General features: G+C 46.4%; 1 protein-coding gene across 1 annotated transcript; it reads left to right on the forward strand.

Moving 5' to 3' along the window:
• Positions 1-6425: 6425 nt before the first annotated feature.
• On the forward strand, positions 6426-10355 carry LOC109916585 (potassium voltage-gated channel subfamily S member 2-like). The gene is made up of 2 exons (XM_020516307.2): positions 6426-6438; positions 8812-10355. Exon 2 carries the CDS (start codon positions 8864-8866, stop codon positions 10265-10267), a length of 1404 nt encoding a protein of 467 aa, XP_020371896.2. The 5' UTR covers positions 6426-6438; positions 8812-8863; the 3' UTR covers positions 10268-10355.
• The last annotated feature ends 3419 nt before the right edge of the window (positions 10356-13774 follow it).

Below are 13774 nucleotides of genomic sequence, written 5' to 3' on the forward strand. Positions count from 1 at the left end.
GTCCTGATTCTCCTGTTATATAAAAACTCATTCTCTCCACATCTAACCCATTAAGACCCCTCAGGATTTCATATGTTTCGATCAGGTCACCTCTTATTAGTCTTTTGATTCAAGCACTAGGACACCCTGATCCCCCTGAATCTCAGAGCTCCCAAATTTCTGATAATTTATACATCCTACACCTCCTACCCAAAATGGACAGATTCACTATTTTCCCACATTATGCTCCATTTTCCAGATCTTTGCCCACTTAGTTATCCTGAGGTTGTAGACTTGCTCGCCGAGCTGATGCGTTTGGTTGCAAATGTTTCGTCACCCTGCTAGGTAACATCGTCAGTGCGCCTCCAGTGAAGCATTGGTGCTCTGTCCCACTTGTTATTTATATGCTTCATTTTGCTGGGGTGGGTGGCATCACTTCTGGTATTTTGTATATTACCCCAGTTTTGCTGGTTTTGGGTATGGGATCCTTTACATTTGTCAGTTCCAGGTTGCAACACAAAACAGAACGGGAACGCTTGTACAGAGTCTTCAAAAGAAATAGATACCTGAAAATCCCCTATTACCACCAAGACAGACCAAACAGGAAGACACAACATGACCAGAATCACTTATCATCCTACCATACATCAAGGACATTTCAGAGATGACCACAAGACTACTCAGGCCCTTAGGTATCAGAGTAGCCCACAAACTGACAACCATCCTACGACAGCCACTGACGAACGTATAGGATCCCGTACCCAAAACAAGCAAAACCGGTGTAATATACAAAATACCATGCAAGGACTGTGAGAAACACTACATAGGCCAAACTGGAAGAAAACTGACAATACGGATGCACAAACACCAACTAGCCACCAAGAGACATGACCAATTCTCACTTGTCTCACTACACACGGACAAAGAGGGACACAAATTCGACTGGGACAATACATCCATAATCACACAAGCCAAACAGAGACACGCCAGGGAATTGCTAGAGGCCTGGTATTCTAACCAGAACTCCATCAACAAACACATTGAATTAGATCCTGTGTACAAACCACTGAGAAACAGAACTGGAAGTGATGCCAACCACCCCAGCAAACCGAGGCAGATAAATAACAAACGGGACAGAACACTGACGCTTCATTGAAGGCGCACTGATGAAGGCGCACCTAGCAAGGTGACAAAACGTTTGCAATCAAACCCACCGGCTTGGCGAGCAAGTCTACAACCTCATCCACAACCAGAGCTACAAATCTTCTTGAAAACTTTAAACTCAGTTATCCGAGTTATATCCCTCTGTATCCTCTTTATGTTCTCTTCACAACTTAATTTCCTATTTTTGAGTCATCAGCAAATTTAGAAACTATACATTTAGTTCCTTCATTCACATCCCTGTTGGCACACCACTTGTCACATGTTGCCAACCTGAAAAAGACCCACTTATGCCAACTCTCTGCTTCAGAGAATGACCAGAGGCTGCTGCAGGAGTCAGCTGTTACCCCTGTAACACTCACCTTTAACCCAAATAAACAGCTTCGGCAGCAACTGTCCTCTGTTAGAAGGTAAGCTCCCTCCCTAACAACATCCTCTGTGGACTGCAGGGGTTCAGGAGGACAGCTCACCACCATCTTCTTCAGGGCAGTTAGGGATGGGCAATAAATACGGTCTAATCAGTGACAACTGCAACCCATGAATTAAGTGGTGGATATTTATAAATTATGCACTATGGACAAATCAAGGGATATTGAATAGGCCAAATACCTGATCATTGCACAACTTGGGAAGTGTAAGCAGCACGTCCCATACATTTACATTCCCTTACACAAATATATACACACCAACACACAATCACACATGCACATGCCTGGATACACAAGTATGTATGCCTATACACAAAGCTACACACACCTATGTACAGATAGACACCTACTGAAAATATATACACTCTATACACAAATATAGACACCCCTCCTCATAAACATCTAGGTATATGTATAAACACACACAAAAGGATATGCATATGTGCACACACACTTGTACACTGACCAAACCTACAGTACAGTTGTGGTCACCACATTACAGGAAGGATGTGATTGTACCTCAGAGGATAAAGAGGATACTTACAGGGATAATGCCAGGAATAGAGCATTTAGTGATGAGAAAAGATTGGTAAGGAGGTTTTCAAAATCAGAATTATGGATAGAGTCGATGGAAAAGCTATTCCCATTTGTCAAAGGAACAAGAATGAGAGGGCACAGATTTAAAGTGATGGGCAAAAGAAGCAAGGATGATGTCAGAAAAAACATTGAAGACAGCAAGTAGTTAAGTTATAGAATGCACTGCCTAGAAATGTGATGGAGGTAGGTTTAATGAGACATCCCCTGGTACCACAATCGAAAGCAGTACCACCACAGCGAAAATCCATTGTCAATTTATCTGACCACACCCTTCAAACGGATGAGATTGAAGTTCTCGGCTGAGGACTCAGTTTCTGCCCCAGCACCAACATGGACCCCGTTGATCTCATGGCAGACACAGAGGAATTCATCAGATGATGGAGACTCCGGGAATTCTTCCAAAATGTCAGCAGTGAGTCCAATGGGACAACCAACAAACCAGATCAGTTGACAGACAGATCCATGGGGGAGTGGGCAAAGAAGGAATCGAATTAGACCCCTCCGGAGGGCCGCTGCCCTAGGCTCAACAGGTATGCTCAAGCTGTCAGGAGATGTGTTAACGCCAGATTCATCAGCTGCACTCACAAGGTAGCGCAAAACGTCACCCAGGCTCAACGCAACGCCATCCGTGCTCTCAAGACCAATCGCAACATTGTCATCAAACCAGCAGACAAAGGAGGAGCCATCGCCATACAGAATAGGAAGGACAATTGCAAGCAAGTGTACCAACAACTGAACAACCAGGAACACTACAGACAACTACCTGCCGATCTGACCAAAGAACAAGTCCATCAACTGAACTGACTGGTCAAGACTTTTGATTCAGGGATAGTCAGAGTATCCTATGCACTATCATCCCGCATAATTCCTGCATAGGAGACTTCTCCTGCTTCCGAAGATACACAAAGCCAACACACCTGGATGTCCCATCATATCAGGCAATGGGACCCTGTGTGAGAACTTCTCCGGCTATGTCAAGGGCATCTTGAAACCCATTGTACAGCGAACCCCCAGCTTCTGTCGTGACACTACAGATTCCTTCCAGAACCAACAGCCCAGTTGAGCCAGGAACATTCCTTGTCACATTGGACATTTCAGTACTCTACACAACATCCCCACGATAACAGCATCGCCACAACAGCCTCAGTGCTCAATACCACCAACTGCCAATTTCCAGATGCCATCCTATAACTCATCCGCTTCATTCTCGACTACAATGTCTTCACCTTCAACAATCAGTTCTTCATTCAGACACACGGAACAGCCGCGGGGACCAGATTTGGCCCCCAATATGCCAACGTTTTCATGCACAGGTTCGAACAAGATTTCTTTGCTGCACAGAACCTCCGACCAATGCTATACACCAGATACACTGATGACATTTTCTTCCTTTGAACTCATGGCGAGGAATCACTGAAACAACTACATAGTGATATCAACAAGTTTCCTCCCACCACCAGACTTACCATGGACTACTCTTTAGAATCAGTCTCAGTCTTGGACACACACATCTCCATCAGGACAGACACCTCAAAACCTCACTCTACCACAAGCCTACAGATAACCTCACAATGCTGCACTTCTGTAGCTTCCACCCAAAACATATTAATACAGCCATCCCCCACAGACAGGCCTGAGCATACACAGGATCTGATCAGATCAGGAGGTACACGACTGACATGTGAAGGTGTTGAAGGATGCCTTTATAAGAATAGGATACAATGCTCAACTCATCGATCGCTAGTTCCGATGTGTCACAGCACAAAACCGTAATGATCTCCTCAGAAGACAGACATGGGATACGATCGATAGGGTGCCCTTCATCGTTCAGTACTTTCTGGGGGCAGAGAAACTACGCCATGTTCTTCACAGCCTTCAACACATTATCAATGATGATGAGCACCTCACCAAGATCTTCCCCACGCCTCCACTTCTCACCTTCAAACAACCACCAAACCTTAAACAGACCATTGTTTGCAGCAAACTACCTAGCCTTCAAGACAACATCGACCACAACACTATACAACCCTGTCATGGTAACCTCTGCAAGACATGTCAGATCATCGACATGGACACTACCATCACACGTGGGGACACCACCCACCACGTACACGGCAGATACTCATTTGACTCGGCCAATGTTGTCTACCTCATACGCTGCAGGCAAGGATGCCACGGGGCATGGTATATCGGTGAGACCATGCCGACGCTGCGATAACGGATGAATGGACACCGCGCAACAATTGCCAGACAGGGATGTTGCACACTTCAGTGGTCAAGGACATTCAGCCTCAGATCTTCAGGTAAACGTCCTCCAAGGTGGACTTCGGGATACACAACAACGCAGAGTCGCCGAGCAGAGGCTGAGAGCCAAGTTCAGTCCCCATAAGGATGGCCTCAACGGGATCTTGGGGTCATGTTGCAGTACAGGTGACCTCACCACACTATACACTCTCACACAAGCACACTCACACACACACACACACACTCTCACACAGATCCTCTCAAACGCACTCAGAGATAGTAAGAACTGCCGATGCTGGAGTCAGAGATAACACAGTGTGGAGCTGGATGAACACAGCAGGCCAGGCAGCATCAGAGGAACAGGAAAGTTGACATTTCGGGTCGGGGCCCTTTTTCAGAAAAGATCCTCTCTCATACACGCGCTGTCTCTCAAGCACACAAACACACACACACTCTCTCACTCTCTTAGAGATAGTGGGAACTGCCGATGCTGGAGAATCTGAGATAACAAGGTGTTTCTGAAGAAGGGTCCAGACCCGAAACGTCAGCTTTCCTGCTCCTCTGATGCTGCTTCTCTTACCCTGATGTACTTATGTAAGATACAATTTGTCTGATAGCATGCAAAACAATACTTTTCACTGTATCACAGTACATGTGACAATAATAAATTAAACCAAATCACTTTCTGTTTTGTGTTTGTTTCAGATCTCCTGCATCAATAAGACCATAAGAATTAGAAACAGGAGTAGGCCATTCAGCCCTCGAGCCTGCTCTGCCATTCAGTAGGATCATGCCTAATCCAACACTCCTCACATCTGCTTTCCTGCTCTTTCCCCATAACCCTCGATTCCTGACTGATCAAGGATCTATCTCTCTCAGCCTTAAATATACACAAGGACTCTGCCCCCACAGCTCTCTGTGGCAAGGAGTTCCAAAGGCTCACAACCCTCTGAGAGAAGTCTGGGGCTGTTTTCCCTGGAGTGTCAGAGGCTTATAGGGACTTATAAAATCATGAGGGGCATGGATAGGGTGAATAGTCAAGGTCTTTCTCCCAGGGTATGGGAATCCAAAAGTAGTGGGCCTAGGTTTAAGGTGAGAGGGGAAAGATATAAAAGGGATTTAAGGGGCAACTTTTTCATGCAGAGGGTGGTGCCTGTATGGAATAAGCTGCCAGAGGAAGTGGAGGTGGCTGGTACAATTACAACATTTAAAAAGCATCTGGATGGGTACATGAATAGGAAGGGTTTAGCGGGATATGAGCCAAATGCTGGCAAATGGGACTTCATTAATTTAAGATATCTGGTCAGCATGGATGAGTTAGACTGCAGGGTCTGTTTCCATGCTGTACATCCCCAAGACTCTAAGAAGAAATTCCTCATCACAGTCTTAAATTGGCACCACCTTATTTCTGAGACTGTGCCCTCTGGTCCTCGACTCTCCCACGAGGGGAAACATCCTCTCAGCATTTCCCCTGCCCCTCAGAGTTGTTTTGTTTTATTTTACCATCCTTAGTGGGGTGGCCAATGAAATATTGGCACAAATGCCAGCAGATTCCACGCTGAGCAGGCAATTCCCAATCCCTGGGCCATTGAGCACGTTCAGTGACTGGGGGTGGGGAGTATTTAAGACTGTAAGAAAATTGAATTAAAAAAAAGGTGAACTCAGCTGAGCTAAGCCTGTGTGAGTACCGAGATATCTCTCCCATTCAGGCTGCAATAAATATACTTCTGTGAACGATTTGAAACCACTTGTTCACATCAGGTTATGTAATTATCAGCGATGAATAATTCCAGTTTAATATGATCTGCTTGAACGTGTCTAGGTGGCTGGTTTTTCATTCTCTCCCTCTCTCTCTCTCTCAGACAAGGCGAATCCCTCGTGGAGTTCAGTGGTCTCCCTTTCTGGCTCACCGTCTCCTTGATTCGGTCGCTGTTTTCCCGGGACTGGGCGGATTCAGGGGCTGGAGAAGAGTTACTGATTGAGCTGCTCACCCTCTCCCCAGGCTGCAAACTGGAGGCACAGCGACAGGGTGAGAAACCTTCCCCACGGGCAATAACCGGCAAAGGCGAAAGAGTTTACAGGGTCAGGGAAATAAACAGTGACGTGGTTCTGAGGCACAGAGTGTATAGTCGCTGCTAAAATACAACCTCGGAGACATCAGGCAGAAGAGGCACAAACGGCGACAGAGAGAGCCAGAGCGAAATGAGACAGAGAATGAGGGACAGAGGGAGGAAGAGAAAGGAATTAGCGAGAGAATAACAGGGACAAAGAGAGAGAGAGGGACAGAATGAGAAGGATAATGGGGGAGGGAGAGAATGAGAGGATTAATGAGGGAGGGAGAGAATGAGAGGATTAATGGGGAGGGAGAGAATGAGAGGGATACTGGGGGAGGGAGAGAATGAGAGGGATCGTGGATGAGCTAGAGTATCACAGGGAGAGAGAGAGAATGAGATATAGAAGGACAGACAGACGAGGAGAGAATTGGAAATTAACAGGGACTATGAGCAAGAGTGAGAGAGAGGGATTGCACATGGAAGGGAGAGTATTGAGGGGGAGAGAGATTGAAAGAATGAGAGGGAAGACCGAGAGAAGGAGAGAGAATAATAGAATAAAGGGACAATTAGAGAGAGAAAGAGGGATCACAGATGCAAGAGAAACAGTAATACGGGAGGGATGAGGGGCAGAATGAGAGAGAGAGAGAATTTGAGAATGAGAGAGACCGAGAGAATGAGAGAATAACAAAGGGACAAGGAGAGTGAGAGACTGAGAGGAATAGAAGATGGGAGAGAAAATTACAGGAAGGGAGAAAGAATGAGAGGGTCACAGATGAAGGATTGAGAGCATTACAGGGATGGAAACAGGCAGGAAGTGAAAATGTTTATTCTAGGGTTAAAGGATGAGAATCCAGGCAACAGCGAAATATTTGAGGTGGCGGCCAGGAAATGAAAGAGAAAATCAGGGTAACCCAAAGTCTCTGAACTGGATCCTAGAGTCTCTGGATCAGATCCCAGGGTCTCTGGATCAGATCCCAGGGTCTCTGAACCAGATCCCAGGATTTCTGAACCTGATTCCAGGGTTTTCCAACCAGATCCTAGGGTCTGTGAACAGATCCTGTGGTTTAATCCATAGGACCTAACCTAAATCCTGGTGCTTTAACCCAGAATTCCTGATCAGGATCTAGAATGCCCTGTTCTGAATCCATAGGTTTCTGATCCAGATTCTATTGTAACTTGGGGTTTTGATCTGGATCCCAGGACAATAGCCCAGACTCTCAGAACTGGAGCCTGGAATCTGAATGATATCTCGAGACTTAAACCCAGAGTCTGTGATCCAGATTCCAGAGTATGGCTCTTGGAGTCTCTGATCAGGATTCCTCTGATCTGGAATCTGATCTGAATCCCAGGCTATACATCCAGACTCTCTGATCCAGATACAAGAGTGTAATCCCAGAGTCCCTCATCTGGTTATCAGTCCTTGATCTGGCCTCTGATTCTAATATCACGCTTTAACCTGGAGTCTGGCATATTGAGATTTCACAGTGTGAAGCTGGAGGAACACAGCAGGCCAGACAGCATCAGAGGTGCAGGTAAGTTGACATTTTGGGTCAGGACCCTTCTTCAGAAAATTCAACTTTCCTGCCCCTCTGATGCTGCCTGGCCTGCCATGTTCCTCCAGCTCCACACTGTGTTATCTCAGACTCCAGCATCGGCAGTTCTTACTATCTCTGGAGTATTGTGTGCAGGTTTGTCTGAGGAAGGATGTTCTGGCTGTGGAGGGAGTGCAACAAAGATTTACCCTGGATGGCACAACTAATGTATGAAGAGAGACTGGATCAGTTAGGACTATATTCACTGGAGTCTAGAAGAAAGAGGGGGAGATCTCATAGAAATTGAGTTAATTCTAATACGACTTGACAGGGTAAACACAGGAAGGATGTTCTCGACAAGGAACCAGAGGTTTTAGTCTAAGGATACAGGGTGGGCCATTTAGGACTGAGATGAGGAGAAATGTCTTCACCCAGAAAGTGGGGAGCCTGGGGAATTCTGTGCCACGGAAAGTGGTTGAGGCCAAAATAATGAATGTTTCCAAGAAGGAGTTAGATATAGTTCTTGGGGCGAAAGGGATCAAAGGGTGTGGGGGCAAAGTGGGTACAGGGGATTGACTTGGATGATCAGCCATCCGAGCTGTCCTGATATCTCCCCAACTGTCTCGTTTACCCCTGGGCTGTCCTAAACTCCACTCCCTGAATCCCTCCTGGACTGCCCTGTTACCCTTCTCCTGCCAATCTCCTGAATTTCCCCAAATTCCACCAGACTGCCCCCTGTTGCAGGTCTTATTGGGTTTATTCTGGGGTGGAGTCTATCTGCACTGATGCTCCACGTTATCTGTTTTATTTCTGTAGTTATTTCCACCCCCTGCCCACCAGGGAGTGCGTCAGCCTTGCCCTCCTGGGGATGAGGGCCCCAAGCCAGGATCCCAGGGGGATGGGGGAAGAGGCCGAGCTGGATGTGACAGCAGACGCTGAGATCCGGGTGAATGTGGGAGGCCTGAAGAGGAGCCTGAGGAGGGGCAGCCTGTTGCGGTTCCCGGACACGAGGCTTGCCCAGCTGCTGAGGTGCCGCTCGCTCGACTCCATCCTGCAGCTGTGCGACGACTACGACGGTGAGGAGTATTACTTTGACCGCAACCCCGCGCTCTTCCCCCGCATTGTGGATTTCTACCGCACCGGGGAGCTGCGGGCCACCGGGGGCAAACACTGCATCTTCTCCCTGGGCCAGGAGATCGAGTACTGGGGCATTGGGGCGGGGAGCCTGTCCAGGCTTACCCCGGGGGACGGCGACGAGGATGGGGACGGCGATGGGGCCAGTGAGCTGGGCAGTAGCAGCTCCTCCCTGGACGAGGTGCTCAGCTTCTACCGAGATGCTGCCAGCTACGATAGGCAGAAGCTGGGTAGCTGCCGCCGCCGCTTATGGCTCATGCTGGAGAACCCGGGTTACAACGCCGCCAGCCGCTGCTACAGCGCCATCTCCATCCTGATGGTCCTGAGCTCCATCACCGCCATGTGCGTGCACAGCATGGCGGAATTCCAGCGGCTCGGCCCCCACTTCGAGGCCCTGGAGCATTTCTGCATCGCCTGCTTCACCCTGGAGCTGCTGGCCAGGTTGCTGGTGTCACCGGGTGTGGGGCACTTCTTCCGTCGGCCCCTCAACCTCATCGACCTCATGTCCATTCTGCCCTTCTACCTGACCCTGCTGGCCAAGCTGGCAATGGAGAGCAGCCCGGCCCTGGCCAACTTGGGCCGGGTGGTGCAGGTCCTCAAGCTGATGAGGATATTCCGTGTCCTCAAGCTGGCACGTCACTCCACGGGGCTCAGGTCGCTGGGGGCCACCTTAAAGCACAGCTACAGGGAAGTGGGCCTGCTCCTGCTCTACCTATCTGTTGGAGTATCCGTCTTCTCTGTGGTGGCCTACACCATTGAGAAAGAAGAGAATTCTTCCCTGGCCACTATCCCCTCCTGTTGGTGGTGGGCCACAGTCAGCATGACCACCGTAGGCTACGGCGACGTGGTACCCATCAGCATCGGGGGCAAATTGACGGCGTCAGCCTGTATTTTGGCCGGGATCCTGGTGGTCGTGCTGCCTATCACCCTCATCTTCAACAAGTTCTCCCACTTCTACCGGCGTGAGAAGAATCTAGAGAATGCCATGAGGAACTGCGAGTTTGATGAGCATCTGGCTCAGCTGCCTCTGCTCAATCTCCGCGACTACTATGCAGATAGAATGAAGTCGCTGATGGTCAGTCTGAATAACATGAGCAGAGGTACACCCAGCGAGCACAGTGTGAACTCAATACATTGAATCCAACCCTGAACTGTTGAGTAACGTGGCGAAGATTAGAATATACCAGATATCCAACGATCACAAACCAAACACTGCATTTAATACTCTTGGCAACCGGTATCCTCAACCTCAACACTGCTATTGTACACAGTATATACAGTGGCTACATTAAGTAACACGGACATAAAGGGAGAGAGGGTGCAGTCGTTGTAATCTCGCTGGATTAGTATTTCTGAGGCTGCAGTTAATATTGCGGGGAGGTCCACACAATTCCAACTCTGAAAGCCACCGGAATTTAAATTCAACTGATCAACCTGGGATATAAACTCTCAGTAATTCTAACCATGAAACCAGAATCAATTGTCATTTTAAAAAAAAATCCCACCTACATCACTAGTATATCCTTTAATGAAGGAAATATGGTGTCTTTATCTGGTCTGGCCAATGCAGCAAGAGGTTGACTTTGAAACAGCCCTAGCAATCCATTCAGATCAAGGGCAATTAGGGATGGACAACAAATGCTGGACTTCCCAGAAGAATTAAAAACAAAGACAGTAACAATTTGCATTTATGTGGCACCCTTATTGCTGTGAAATGTCTCAAGGCGTTGTACAGGATTGTCATCAGGCAAAATGAGATACTGAGCTACATAAGGAGATATTTGGGCAGATGACCATCAGCTTGGCCAAAGAGGTGGAGTTTAAAGAGTATCTCACTGGAGGAAAGGAGGACAGAGAGGATTAGGGAGTTGACACAGTGACTGTGGTGGAACAATTAATTTAGGGGACAGACAAGAGGCCGACATCAGCAGAAAGTGGGAATACTGGAAGATTTCTATTTATAGACTTAGGGAGTGACAAGACTGTGAAGTTTGAAAGACAAAAATGAGGACTTTAAATATGAACACCATGAGCCCAAATTTCAACCTTATTTTGTTATTAAATTGCAGCTAACCTATATTGAAACTACTGACTATAAGTCTATTTTTTTTGACATCCCTATTTTCATTATACTGTGCTGTTGAGATCTATGTAGCTTTAGGGGATCTGAGCATTTTAAGTTCTCTAAATCACTGCCCAGAGAATAATTAGGTACTTAAATAAAATGGTATTCTATAATATACCAGATGTAACTCTCAGGGTCGGCACAGTGGTTAGCACTGCTGCTTCACAGTGTTAGGAGCCTGTGTTTAATTCCACCCTCGAGCAACTGTGCCTGGAGTGTGCACATTCTCTCCGTGTCTGGATTTCTAGTGGATGCTCCGGTTTCCTCCCACGGTCCAAAGATGTGCAGGCTAAGTGGATTAGCCATGCTAAATTTTCCATAGTGTTCAGGGATGTCCAGGCTAGATGGATTTGTAAATGCATGGTTACAGGGATAGGATAGGGGCTAGGTTTGGATGGGGTGCTCTTCGGAGGGTTGGTGTGAACTCGATGGGCTGAATGGCCTGCTTTCACACCGTAGGGATTCTATGATTCTAACTCATGCTGAAATGTTCCTGGAGAGGAGATAAAACTGTCCAGATTACTGAAAATATACAAACTGCATTACACTCTACACATCTTTGAAATAGTGCCAGGAGATCTGGGCCTGGTTCTTGGAAATGAGGTGGGCGAAGGGGGGTGATATTTAGGCAATAGTGATCATTGTATCAAACAATGACAGAGAGTAACAATGGTCAATCCAGACTAAGGGAAATCAGTTGATGAACAGCTAATTTCAATGGGTCAAGAACAGAGGTGGGCTGGATAGACTGGAATGAAAGGTCAGTGGGAGAAACTATAGCGGAACCAATGGGCTAACTTCAAAGAGGAAATTGTTCAGGTCCAGTCAAGATAGGTACACTCGGAACAGAAAGGTACAACAAACAAATCCAGAGCTCCTTGGATGGTTCAAACAAGATAGAATTTAAAATTAAAACAGGAAAAGTGTACTTAAGACAGGTGATAGGCAGATAATACAATTGGGAACCAAGAGGAAGAGAGAAGTATCACATGGGAAAAAAAAAAGCAGATTACAGAATCAAAGAGAAATTCTGAGAAAAGACTGGCAGCCAATATGAAGGGGAATTCAAAACTCTTCAGTAGGTTTATGAAAAATGTAGTAAAAGTGGTGATTAGGATCCAGAAAGGGGACCTGAGGACATAGCTGAGATACTAAATGAATACTTTACATTTGTCTGTACCAAAGGGGGAGATTCTACACAGGTCATGGTGACAGAGAAAGAAACTCTTGTCACTAGAAGGGTTCAAAATTCATAAGAAGGAAGTGTTAGGTTGATCATTGGTACTTAAAGTTGGAACTGGATTGGATGCATCCGAGGATTTTGAAAGAAGTCAGGGTAGACATTGCAGGACCACCAGCCACAATCTCAAGGGTAAACACCTGAAACGTTGACTGCTCCTTTCCTCCAGATGCTGCCTGGCTTGCTGTGTTCTTCCAGCCTCTTGTTTGTCTACAATCTCAATCTTTCCTGGACTGCATGATGCGGATGTCCCAATGTTGGAGTGTTGGACTGGCACAGACAAAGTCAAGTCATACGACACGAGGTTATAGTTCAACAGGTGACGAAGGAGCAGTGCTCCGAAAGCTTGCAATTTCAAATAAACATGTTGGATTATAATCTGGTGTTGTGTGATTTCTGACTTTTTCCCTGGGCTCGAGGGTGGTGTCAGAAGACTGGAGGATTGCAAACATTACAGCCTTGTTCAAGAAAGGTTGTAAGGATAATCCCAGCAATCACAAACCAGTTAGGTTAACTTAAGTGGTGGGGAAGATTCTAGAAGGAATTATTCAGGGTCAAATTAGCAGTCACATTGATTAGGAAGAGTCAGCATGAATTTCTAAAGAGGGTATCATGGGTCACTAACTTGCTGGAGGTTTTTGAAGAGATAACAGAAAGAGTTGGTGAGAGTGATGCTGTTGATGTGGTTTATATGGATTTCCAGAAGGCATTCGATTTAGTGCCACATCACAGACTTGTGAGAAAAGTTATTTAATCTCGGTATAAAAGGCACAGTAGCAACATGGATATAAAATTGGCTGAGTGACTGGCAACAAAGTAATGGTTAATAGATACTTTTCGGGCTGGAGGAAGATTTATAGTAGAGTTGCTCTGAGATTGGTATTGGAACCTGTTTTTCCTGATGCATATTAATAACTTGGATCTTGGTGTACAGAGACAAGTTAAAGTTTACAGACAGCACAAAATTTGGAAGAATTGTAAATTGGGAGGAGGACAGTGTGGAATTCCAAAAGAAGATTGACAATTTGGTGGACTGGGTGGATAGTTGGCAGATAAAGAGAAGTGCCAGGTAATGCACTTTGGTCAGCAGAACATTGAAAGACAAAATACAAAATAGGTGACGCAATTCTAAAAGAGGGAGCAGGAGCAGAGGGAGCAGGGTGTATATGTGCACAAATCATTGAAGGTGGCAGGACAGATGCAGAGAGCAGTGAATAAAATGTACACTATTGTGATCTTTATTAACAAAGGCATTGAGTACAAGAGCAAGGAGATGATGT

This window comes from Rhincodon typus, chromosome 4, assembly GCF_021869965.1.
Source record: "Rhincodon typus isolate 14 chromosome 4, sRhiTyp1.1, whole genome shotgun sequence".
NCBI classification, from domain to species: domain Eukaryota; kingdom Metazoa; phylum Chordata; class Chondrichthyes; order Orectolobiformes; family Rhincodontidae; genus Rhincodon; species Rhincodon typus.